General features: G+C 34.3%; 1 protein-coding gene across 1 annotated transcript in view; it reads left to right on the plus strand.

Annotated features, from left to right (window-relative positions):
- The window catches only part of MED13 (mediator complex subunit 13), a 96755-nt gene that overhangs the window by 44776 nt on the left and 38969 nt on the right, over nucleotides 1–13010 (plus strand). Inside the window, exons 10-12 of the mRNA XM_055399971.2 lie at nucleotides 9217–9430; nucleotides 10676–10757; nucleotides 12430–12551. Coding sequence (XP_055255946.2) covers nucleotides 9217–9430; nucleotides 10676–10757; nucleotides 12430–12551 — 418 coding nt within the window. The remainder of the gene's footprint in view (nucleotides 1–9216; nucleotides 9431–10675; nucleotides 10758–12429; nucleotides 12552–13010) is intronic.

Raw genomic sequence — 13010 nt, forward strand, 5'->3', positions numbered from 1 at the left:
GTGTGTAAAGATAGAACCTTGTCAATTGGCAGGACTTACTCATTCAATAAATATTTCAGTATCAATTGTGTATCAGTTCCAAACACTTTGCTTTATGGTAATGGGGTAGGGGATGTTTTGGAGGGGAGGCCTTATACCTAAACTTTCAGAATAAAAAGAATGACAGATCTTGTGCCTTCAGCAGGTTATTTATTCATTTTTCTTAGAAAAGGAAACCTCAGGGCAATTCATGTCAATGTATGGCAAAACCAATACAATAATGTAAAGTAATTAGCCTCCAATTAAAATTAAAAAAAAAAAATGAAATAATAATTTACAAAAAAAAGGAACCGTTCAGGACTGGGGCAGGGGTAGAGGAGGGGGATAAATTAGGAGTTTGAGATTAACATATCCATACTAGTATATGTAAAATAGATGAACAACAAAGACCTGCTGTACAGCACAGAGAATGATATTACAATATCTTGTAATAACCGGTAATAGAAAAGAATCTGAAAAAGATTGTATATAAACACACACAGAACACAGAACAGAATCACTGTACAGCTGAAAGCAATAGAACACTGTAAATTAACTATGCTTCAATTAAAAAATGGTTATTTTTAAAAAGGAACACTTTCTGTTTCTCCGTTTTCAGCTTTTTCATTTCTTTCTAGAGATAAGTTTAGAAGTTTTCTCTGGATTTTAGGCAGTTTAGCTCTCCTGTTGTTAATGTAGTTTGCCTTTAGCCCTCTCTTGCATATTCTAAGCTATGAACTTTCTCTACAGTGTTTCGTTGATTATTTTTTTCTTTTTTTTCATGTGTTTCATTGAGCTTCCCTGAGATAAAGTAAAATGCCCGATCCATTTATAACTTCTCATTTTCCCTACAGAGATGTATTTTCTTGTAAAGTTCCTTGATTATTATTTTAATAGATGTATCTGTGTGCTTTGTCTAGCACTTTGAATTGTAAATACATTCTAATATGACTTTTTTAAAAATTAAAATTAATTTGAAATTGAGGGACTTTAGGATATCCTTATGATCATGGAAGACTACTAAGTTAAACAACTGATGTCTTGGAAACAAGAAGTTCCCCTTTACATTAGAATAAAATCCATACTTTTCCTCATCTGTAAGGTTTCTACACAATCTCCTGCATACCTGGTTCTTCACTTGTATTTCTACTCTCCTGTTTGCTTCCTGACTTAACCACATCAGCGTTCTTGCTGTTCTGTCAGAAAGTTAAGGTCATTCCTCACGGCCTTTAGAACTGCATTATGGGGCAGTGGGGAGGGCGGAGGAGAGCTCACTCCTTTTTGTTCAGTGTAACTCAAAATTTACCTTCTCAGGAAGTATTTTCCTTGACCACTGTAACTAAACTGTGGCTTCTCTTTAATCCCCAAGTGACTGCCTAACCTGTGAACTACTTTCCTGTTTTCCATATATATATATATATATATATAAATTACCTGAAATTGCATATTTGTTAATGGTCTCTTCCCCCATTAGAGTGTAAACTCTATGAGAGTAAAAATTTTGTCTTGTGTACTACTGTGTTCTTCCAGCATAAACACATACACAGGCCTGTGTGCACACACCCACGCCCTAAAACAGTCCTAGGCATTTAGTAGACATTCAGCAAATCTTGGATGAATGAAATGACAGTATGGCCCTAAATTACTTCATGATTTTAAAACTTATTTCTTTCTAGATGTTATATTTTCTTATTTAATAAATGTATGTTAAAAAAATAGTGATGTAAATATTTTCAGTTTTAAGAACATTAAGAGTGAGTTTTTATGGATATAGTCATTAGATCTAAGAATTCTAGCTGTAACTTTTAAGTGTATTGACTGCATGAGTTATCTTTAAGTGAAATGAAGGTCCCTTAGAAATTAATACAGCTGAACCTTAGAGTCTGTTCTAAACTTACTTTGACGTTTTTCTCATTGAATAAGAATGAGAAGGATAGTGTAGAAAGGTAGCCTGCAGAGTAGAATGGTTCTGGGTCATGTTTATGTAAATGAAGGAAATAACATGCCTCTCTCTGGTACTGGTCACCATTGTTTCTACCTCATAGAAAGCAAACAGCAAAAAGAATAGGGGTTTTTAAAAAATGTCCCATGAATACTGTTTGGTTATGCTAGCTACTAAAATGTGTGTTATATCATAAATTGCCTGTAGGTAGAATCCTTGTTTTTGTATTGTAATACTAGATTAGAGTAGATACCACAGAAAGTCAGTCTTCAGAGGCTTCGCTGCTACATGAACTAGGAAATATTATCTGGAGTATAACTTTCATACTTGGTAGGTTAGAAGTTTTGGTCTTTTATGTTTTAATCATCTGGTTGATTTTTTTTTCCCCTGGAGTTCCTGTTCTATGGCGGTACTTGTTAATTGGAACAGTTTCTGGCTGCCTTTCACACACCCCCCTCCCAGGTGACATTTGCCAATGTCTAGAGATATATTGTTTGTCACAACTGGACGTGCCCTTCTTACGTCTGGTAGTGTGCTACTGACATCTGATACACAGACACCGCCCCCCCCCCACACACACCTCCCACACACACACCTCCCACACACACACACACACCTCCCAGGTGACATTTGGCAGTGTCTAGAGATATATTGTTTGTCACGACCGGAAGTGTCCTACTGGTAGTGTGCTACTGACATCTGATACACAGACACCGCCCCCCACACACACACACACTCCTACACACACACACACACACACACACACACACACACACTCCTCCCAGGTGACATTTGTCAATGTCTAGAGATGTATTGTTTGTCACGACCAGGAGTGTGCTACTGCCATCTGATAGAGGCCAGGGATGCTGCTAAAAATCTTACAATGTATAGGATTATCCCGTACAACAAGGAATTCTCCAGCCTGAAATGTTAGTCATGTTGAGATCCTTTAATGTCACGAATAACTTTTCACAGAAATAGAAATCTGGAATAAATTATTATATTAGATATGCTCATGTTTAATGATTAGTTTCACGTGAGAGCTCTCCCATACTCTGTTTCTCCAAACCACAGTAAAATACCTGGCATGGTCTTCTGTGTTTGTATTGTGCTGAAACAAAAGTTATTTTTCTCAACAGTTAAAGAGATCTTATTGAAATAACTTATTAATTCAAGTGCCTGCTCTTAATACTACTTGAGATGGGAAATCATGAGGACTGGTCATCTCCTTACAGCAAATGGCAAAGCCAGTTGACAAAGTCAGATGATGTCCCTTATCATTAAAAGTAAATTCTCTAAAAAGAACTATAAATACCCTAAATTACTGTTATACTCCCTTAATGGCATTTAAACAGTCTTCTTAAATTCTTTGTAGAAGTATTCTATATTTTTAAAAATGTAATATGTCAAACACATTTCTGGCCATATAGTAATCCATTCAAAAGCCTAGTTTGTTTTATATTAAAAAAAAATTTGTGAATTCCTATTACCCAGTCACTATCATCCTTTTCAATACTTTGAGTTTTGAAAGTCTTAAAATGTGTAACACTTAATTTTAATGAGGTTAAATAATTAGAAGGTTGTTGCAACTCCTACATTATTCTTTCTCCTTTTGTAGGAAGATTATCTTTTTAAAATTCATATTCCTCAAAGATGCATTATCAATTTGAATAAAACTGAAGTTTCTGTAACATACAAGATGCTGTAAGGTTGGAGTATAAAATAAATTTGTTCCTGGGCCAAAATGAAATTGTAATCTAATGGAAAATAATATTAAATTCTCTGATATAGATATATATATAATATAGTAGGAACACAGAGACAGAGTGGAAAATAATCCCATTTATAGAGATCAGAAGCTTTAAGTAGCTTAGTATGGAAAGATTATAGGGTGCTGCTTAGTGGTTTGGTATGTCATGATGAGAAATGAAATCTCAAGAGTAGGGTGGGGCTGTATAATAGAATAGCAAAATATTGTTTACAAGGTGATACAGGGACCTCCCTAGGAAATTAGAAGGATGCAGTAGGGATGGATGGATTTTATAGATGTGGAGTAGACTAAAGAACCTTATGGCCAATTAGAATAAATCTATAACACAAAGAGTGGCAAAGAATGCATCAGTAGAAATTTAAAAAAATAATTTATACTAGTTGACTTTTACATGTGTGTTTTTTTAGGAAATAATGAAGGAGAAATTTAGACCTTTATTTTTGTTAAGTGGCAATTCGGTTTACATTTGACATAAATAAATGAAGTTTTCCACTGATTGGTATTAAAGGGTTGTAATAGGTATTAATAATAAGTAGATGAAAGACATACTGTTTATTTTGCTAATCAGTTTTAGTTGGTGATGGCCACTTGACTTGTGAAGAGTAATTACTTCATCATTTCTAAGCATTTCCTTTATTCTTAGGCTTCATGTGCAGGAGTTGATGCCAAATTTTTTAGTAGCTCGGTTCAGTTCAGTCACTCAGTTGTGTCCAAGTCTTTGTGACCCCACTGACTGCAGCACGCCAGGCCTCCCTGTCCATCACCAACTCCCAAAGCTTGCTCAAAGTCATGTCCATCGAGTTGGTGATGCCATCCAACCATCTCATCCTCTGTCATCCTCTTCTGCCCTCAGTCTTTCCCAACATCAGGGTCTTTTCCAATGAGTCAGCTCTTCACATCAGGTGGCCAAAGTACTGGAGTTTCAGCATCAGTCCTTCCAATGAATATTCAGGACTGATTTCCTTTAGGATTGACTGGTTGGATCTCCTTGTAGTTCACAGGACTCAAAAATCTTCTCCCAACACCACAGTTCAGAAGCATCAATTCTTCGACACTCAGCTTTCTTTATGGTCCAACACTCACATCCATACATGACTACTGGAAAAACCATAGCGTTGACTAGATGGACCTTTGTTGGCAAAGAAACGTCTCTGCTTTTTAATACACTGTCTAGGTTGTTCATAGCTTTTCTTCCACGGAGCAAGCATCTTTTAATTTCATGGCTGCAGTCACCATCTGTAGTGATTTTGGCGCCCAGGAAAATAAAGTCTGTCACTGTTTCCATTGTTTTCCTGTCTATTTACCATGACGTGATGGGACAGAATGCCATAATCTTAGTTTTTTGAATGTTGACTTTTAAGCCACCTTTTTTCACTCCCCTCTTTCACCTTCATCAACAGGCTCTTTAGTTGCTCTTCACTTTCTGCCATAAGGGTGGTATCATCTGCAAATCTGAGGTTACTGATTTTCTTCCGGCAAACTTGATTCCAGCTTGTGCTTTATCCAGGGCGGCATTTTTTAGTAGCCACTTTAAAGCAAAATTCCTTTTCTGATTTGTTACAATTTAATTGGAGGAGAGAGAGGTTGGGTGGAGCTTAGCGTATCTCCCACACAAGATACACACATCTGTGACAAATATCTTTATTTTCTTTTTGTGTCTAATTTTAGTTTCTTTGTTAATGATGGCATCTGTTTTAGAATAGTGGCTTAAGACCTTGTAAATTTTTTTAAAAAGCAAAATTTCTGCTAAGAAACATGACAGTTGCTTTTTGACATATTTTTTCAAGAGTTTAGTTTTAGTAGAATTTGTGACAGCTTAAAACACTGCTATTCTGATTCACAAGGAATCTTTCTAAACCCTGAGAAAAGAACTGCACTTGAGCATAGTTCTTATCATGATGTCTTGGTCAGTATAAAGGATACATCAGGATATCTTAACCATAATGTCCATTAGTAGAATTAGCTTTTATGTTGCATTAGTGATATATCAGATTTTTATTGTATGTATATAGTTATTATAATGCATTATTTGATCTCTAAAAGATAGATTTTAATTACTTTGTTTCATAGAAAGATGTCTGATGAAATAAACTTGCTTTAATTTACTGTATTCTAAATCTTTTAAGTTTTCTTTCTTAAGATTTTTTTCTAAGTCTTATTTGATATCTTACTTTAATGCAATACAGCTATACTTTGACAGCTAGCTTGACTCAGTTTAAGGATTGGTTCTGAATATTGGAGGTGGTATTAGAAAAGGTACTATTAATTTTTTTGAGATTTATTAAATTCATCATTAACTGTTCTTGAATTATCGCTTACCTTCTTTTATAATTGCTAGTTCTAAAATATTGTTACATCTTGTCTGAAAGAATTTCTTTTGAATAAAGACATAAAAACATAAGCTGTACGCCATGTTAAATTCTCTGCAAGTACTTTTTAGGGTAGTGTGTAGCTTTGTCACAGTGAAAAGAAGGAGATACAGTTAATTAATAAAAGTAATTTTGGTTTGCTTTGGGCATTACAAAGGTTCCTTTTCATGGCTGTACCTAATCATTCTTTTCCAGTTTGTCTGTATTTGCTTTTATGTGTTACTGAAATTATCTCTGTAGTTAACAATTTGGATTTATATGAAAGTTCCTTTTAGAAAAGGAGAGGTATGTTGTTCCTGTTCACAAAAGTGTCTGTATACTTTATAATTGGATAGTGATGAATTGCTAACTTGAGTTTTTAATCTGGCATCTCTTTTAAAAATAATCACAGTTTTTGTTTCTATTATCAGTTTTAAATGTAGAAGGATGTATAATGTAAATAATTACATTTTTAATTTATTGTGACTTGATACTCTTGATATCATTGACTTCATTTCATTTCTTTGCTGTGAGAACCATTCAATAAAATAACAAAAAGTTGTCTTTAGGTATTGCATTTGGTTTACTCATTTTTATTACTAAAAGAGCCCTGTGCAGTAGGATTTTTCTTTTTAATGTTACTGCCCACTAGCTTAACAGCTACTTACGTGAACAGTGTGGCGGTTTTTATGCTTCTGCCAGAGGACAGCTTAATATGAAAATAGTTGTTTTATTCACCTCAACACAGAGTAGCCTTTCAGGTTAGTGACTGGGGGTGGAGGGGTAGGTTCTTATACTTTCCCTCTATGAATAGTTATGTGTATTTGCATATTTAAAATCTTCCCTGCCCCAATCCTGCCACTATTTGACCATTTCTTCCAACATAATTTTCACATCCAAGTCAGAGAGCACACCCTCTGGTTCCTATTTCATGACTTTAAGTATTAAATAAGAAAATACATGTCAAAGTAGTTAGAAATACTAGTTTAATGATTTATGTTGGTATCTGATAGACATTTCAGAAAACATTTAGCATCTAATCTAATATGGTGGGATAGAAAACTTCTCTTAAGAAATAAATGCTTATTTATAGAACAGAACCATTCTAACAGATAACTGTAAAACATACCCCATTGACAGTTGGGTTAGCACTATGTTCCTATGGAAAAAAGGTTTTGTATATTTGAGATTTCAGTTTGAAGATAAATCTGAGGCACATTGAGATAATGGTGACATATATCATATTTGATAACATTGTGAGAAAATGTCAGTTACTCTTGTGATTGCCTCTATAGGGTATAGAGTGCTTCTAGTGCTGGACATTGGTGAATAGATTAGCTAGCTGTGATAGCTCTGTCATTCAGATAGTTTATAAACTAGCAGATACTTTCACTGATTCCAAACCTTATTTCTCTTATGATTTTTTTGTCTTAATATCCAGGACAGACAAATAGCAGCAGTAGTATCATTTTCTGACCAATAAAGGTGATTACTTCAAAGTATAACATACTGTATCTCAGAATTATTAATTCAAACACAGTATCTCAATCCTCTGTGGCTTTTAGATTTCATGTATTAATTCAGCAAGTATTTATTGAGCACTTACTATGTTCCAGGCGCTACTCTAGGCGTTTGGGATAGTTCAGTAAACGGAGACAGAATCCCTGACATTCAGAGGCTTATCTGTCTAGTGGAGTGACAGAAAACCATGAGCATAAGCAAAAGTATGTTAAGAGATAAATGCTGTGGAGGGAAAAGTAAAGCCAGGTAAGGGGGACCAATGTTGAGACAGTGGATTTATTTTAAATAGTCTCATAAATAGGTGACATTTAAAGAGTTGAAGGAAATGAGGGAGTTGACCGTGCAGATGCTTGGAGGAGGAATGTTCCAGATAAAAAGAGTGTGTCTGACCTGTTGAGAAATATCAAGGAAGGCCTTGAAAGAACAGTGAGAGAGGGAGGAATAGAATAGTAGAAGATGAAGCTGAAGGGGAAAAGAGGAGACAGAGCATGGAAAGCTTTGATATAGGATATTATAAGGACTATTGTTTTTTACTCAGGGTAAAATAGTCATGGCAAGATTTTAAGCATTATCTGACTGGAAGCCGGGCTGCCATTGTTACGGTAGTGTGGGAATCTCAGCTTTGCAAGCCATAGAGAAAATGAATTTAGGAGTCTAAAAGTGTCATACAGACCGAAAGTGAATCATTTCTCTGTTCACACTCACCAAGCACCTTGGTCTTGAGACATTCAAAAGTCCTTACGATTTCCAGGGTTTTGTGATGTGATCAGCTTGTTGTGACTTCCTTTGCTTCACTTTTTTCTATTTCTAGTGGTTCATCTTTCTAACTTCAGTGTTGTCTTCTTGCCTGTTCTGTTGTCCTTTGTCATTTTATTGGATATTTTAGGAGAGTATACAGATAATTTTATCATTCATGAAGTAGAACCAGAAGACTAATAACTTATTTTCCAATGTGATTGGTAAAAACCTCTGAGATAACTTGTGCTGAAACTCCACTTAATATTCTAAAAGTTTTGCTAGAATTATTTACAGTTGATAAATAATACAACAGAAAGTTGTTATTTTCATGAAACACAAATCAGCCTCTTAAACTTTTTAAAACTTAAAGTATATCCACTCATGGCAATAGGAAAAGGATAATCACTTTCATTGTGTAAAGGTATAAATTGTATAGAAGTAGATATAAATTATATAAAGGTATAAATTGTATAAAAGTTAAGTAGTCTCACTGTTTAGCTAAAATTTTGAGAGTTCCTGTGCTGAAGCAGTTTAGATATGAATCCCTTTCAAGTGAATGAATTTGTCCAGGTTAATGCACTTGAGTATTTGGGAATGGAGTGGATTACCAAAAGACAACACGTTTTGGTGAAAGACTGTGAGACCAGGATTTTAGCTCCATTTCTTTGTTGCAGAATTTGAGACTTCAGTAAATCACATAACCTTTCTATGTCTCAGTTTCTTCATTTGTAAAATGGAGGATTGCAATTTAAATCATCTCTAAATAATTATTTTTTTAAGAAAATAATTCTGAAAATTTTATGATACTTAGTCACTTCAGAAATTTTTGTGCTTTTATGGAGAATATAATTAATTTTCTAATTTTATTTTTTATGCAGGTTAATGGTGCAATGTAAGAAACCTTTAAAAGTTTCTGATGAATTAGTGCAGCAATATCAGATTAAAAATCAGTATCTTTCAGCAATAGCATCTGATTCAGAACAAGAACCTAAAATTGATCCATATGCATTCGTTGAAGGAGATGAGGAATTCCTTTTTCCTGATAAGAAAGATAGACAAAATAATGAAAGAGAAGCTGGAAAAAAACACAAGGTGAGTATGAGAAAGTACACCAAAGCATCACTAATGTTTTGTAGCTCTGCGTATGGTACCACAATTCTCATTTTAAAAAAAGATTCATCATTTTAACTTAGAAAAACATTTCTTAAAAAAAGATTAATCAGGCACATTGTACAAAATTTAAGAGCTTATATGGATTTGAAATTATTACTGGTGTCTGATGATAATGAATAGATCTTTATTATAAAAGTTTTGACATTAGAGAAAAAGGACATGAATTTCTGTTATATTGAAATCAGAACACTTAGGTAGATGAACTGCTTTGATTCTGAGTTAAACTATGCTGTAAGTGAATTAACAGTTTTCAAAAATGCAGTAAAATACACATCACTGTGTTTATGAAAATACATGATATTTTGAATATGTGACCCAAGAAGTAAAGTCTTATGTTAATAAAGTGTTTTTAAAATTGTTTTAAATCAAATATTTGAGGATCTATTAAGCACAAGATAACTCTGCTAGAGAAGAGTTTTGCGTTAAACACAAAATTGGAAATTGAAGGCTATAAAATTACAAAAAGGACCCAGTAATATGTTTAATTCAAAGAATTCATTTCACTAAGTTTTGCTTAGCCTTTTTGTGTGCCAGGTACTTGACATTTTGTTCTTTTGTAAATATGAAAACAAGTAGCTGGAAAGGTAATAAATTTTGTAGAAAGAACATGGACTTTGAAATTTGACAGATTTAGTTTGAAATCCCAGCTCCACTGCTTATCAGTTGTATTTCCTGTGTTATCTATAGAAGTATTTTTCATCTGTAAGATGAACATACTTACTTATCCTGTAGGTTAGTTGTGAGAGTTACTGATAATGTCTGTAGAACACCCAGCAGAATGATCAATACTTGAGTTTAGTCGCTCAGTCATGTCCGACTCTTTGTGACCCCATGGACTGCAGCATGCCAGGCCTCCCTGTCCATCACCAACTCCCGGAGTTTAACTCAAACTCATGTCCATCGAGTCGGTGATGCCATTCAACCATCTCATCCTCTGCTGTCCCCTTCTCCCACAGCGTCCGGGTCTTTTTAAATGAGTCAGTTGTTTGCATCAGGTGGCCAAGTATTGGCATTTCGGCTTCAGCATCAGTCCTTCCTATGAATATTCAGGACTGATTTCCTTTAGGATGGACTGGTTGGATCAATACATAGCTACTCAATAATTGATATATTTTATTATTGGTAAAATATGTATTTCAATCTAATATGTAATATTGTATGCAGGTAGAAGATGGGCCATCTAGTGTTACAGTGTTATCACATGAAGAAGATGCTATGTCATTATTTAGTCCCTCTATCAAGCAAGGTAAAACTTTTATTTTCCCGTCAAAATATTGCATTCCAGGATTGTTACTTTAAAGTAATCTGATATTTTTGGACTTTTAGTATTCCTTTTTGCATAATTCATGTTTCATAGAAAGGGACTAATCTTAAAATGATGGATTTTAAGGAGAAGGAGGCTCAGGTGATAGAAATTCTCTTTTGAATTTGGAGCTTCTTTCCTTTGTTTAACAAATAAAAATAACTCCCTTATCTATAAAAGACGGTGATAGGATAAGATCATTACCTAAGATCCCTCTCAGTTATAAAAACTCAGTTTATGAATTAGACTTTACTGTAATTTGGTTGTCCTTTTCTCCCCCTCCCCCAAAGTTAGAACAGTTATTGCTGAGGTCCTTATATTGACATAGTTTTCTAGCACTGTTCTCAGCACTGGAGGTACACTGAAGACTCCACTTCGAAAGCGTCTAATTTGTCCTCCTTGTAAGTAGAAAAGAGAGGTGGTATTGTTTCTTTTATAAGATCTGTTCAACTTTTGATGGAGGCAAAAGAAATTGCTCTTTGGTTTGTGTCTATTAGGGATAGAGTTTTGTTTTAGCATTTGGAATAAATAGGGAGGATCCATCAGACTCTTTGTAGCCAAAAACAAAATAAGAAAAAATGTCTTTCTGAATATGGAAGAGATGATGGTCTTTCATGAAATAAATTTAATGGTCAGTGGTTCTAAGTATATTGATGAGTTAACTATTTAGGTTTTTTAGTCTGTTTGCCTGCCTTAGGATAAAGGGACTGTGTAATTGTGCCTGTGGTGCGGCTTTCTCAAAATGTGGGCCATCTGATACTGAGCATCTTTTGAAGCGAAACTTGGGAATCTTGGTGTTTAATAAGTATTCCAGATGACTTTTACACACTAAAATTTCAGAACTACTGCTTTAGTGAATCTTTAGGATGTATTTGCAAAGGCACTTGGAAAGTGACTTTAATCTTTCTGAAAAGGAGGGTTGTTTCAAGTCGTTTAACAATCCTGAGGATGCTTTGGAAGGTTTATATACCAACTACTTTTTTTTACCTTGTGTGGGAATGCAAGTGGAATAAAACTTTCCTTTGTATTTTTATTTTTTCTAAAGTAGTCATATTTTTCACTAAAACTGGGGAGAAAGCAAAAAGGAAAATAAAATTTTAGAACTGAAATGAAACTGAACTAAGAGGTTCTTAAGTGAGTACCTAAGTTCCTGGCACTGGGCAAAAGTGATTTATCCATTAATGCAGTCTCTCACATTTAATTCTTGTCATACTGTTAGTGCTGGAATTGGAATTCAAATTAAAATAGTCTGTCTGACATAATTAGAGAACTTAATTATTCTGTGCTTCCTTTATGTTTCAGAAAGATAGAGAAACCAAAAATTTCTGTTTAATTCTATTGTCCTTACAGTTTTATTTGATGCATTAGTAATGTAGGTTACTTAGCTATGTTATGGATTATATAACCTGAGCTTCCTATATATGTTGAGCTTCCTTGGAAAGGTATCACAATTTTATTTCTATGAAAAAAAATCTATGGATCTTAAGCAAATCACAATTTCTTATTGCATAATACCCTTATAAATGTAAATGTACATGTCTAGCTTAAATAAATAGAATAATATTTATTTGGCCAGTAGTAGAATTTTTTTTGTTTTTCTAATTGCCGTATGTAGATGCTCCGCGCCCTGCTGGTCATGCCCGACCTCCATCAACCAGTTTGATTTATGACTCAGACCTGGCTGTCTCTTATACTGACCTTGATAATCTTTTTAATTCTGATGAAGATGAACTGACAGTAAGTATCCTTATTAATGATCACAATTATAATTTATTTTCCTCGATTTTATAAAAGTTTTTTTTTAGAATTGATATGTGACTTGAATACTATGTTTTAGCCCTGAGCGATAGTAAATGTTTTGAAATAAAATTTCTGTAATTGGTGTCCTTTTTTTAACCTCATGTTTGAGGTGGTGTTTGTTTTTTTTTGCTCCCCTGTGCTGCTTTCAGGATCTTGGTTCCTCAACCAGGGATTGAACCTACGCCCTTGGCAGTGAAAGTGCAGAGTCCTAACCACTGGACCACCAGAGAGTTCCCTAAGCATTCCATATATAATGTCATCTATAAACTTTAAGGGTTTTTTTTTCCCTTTATTTTTTATGTTTGAAGGACGTGTATAATTAAGCTTAATTTGATCTCTGTCATATGTTCCTTTTCTGCAGTCCTTAGAAAGCAGAATTATTTACCTAATCTTTGA

This window comes from Moschus berezovskii, chromosome 20 (assembly GCF_049115385.1).
Source record: "Moschus berezovskii isolate FMDL1 chromosome 20, NW_MosBer_1.0, whole genome shotgun sequence".
NCBI lineage: Eukaryota > Metazoa > Chordata > Mammalia > Artiodactyla > Moschidae > Moschus > Moschus berezovskii.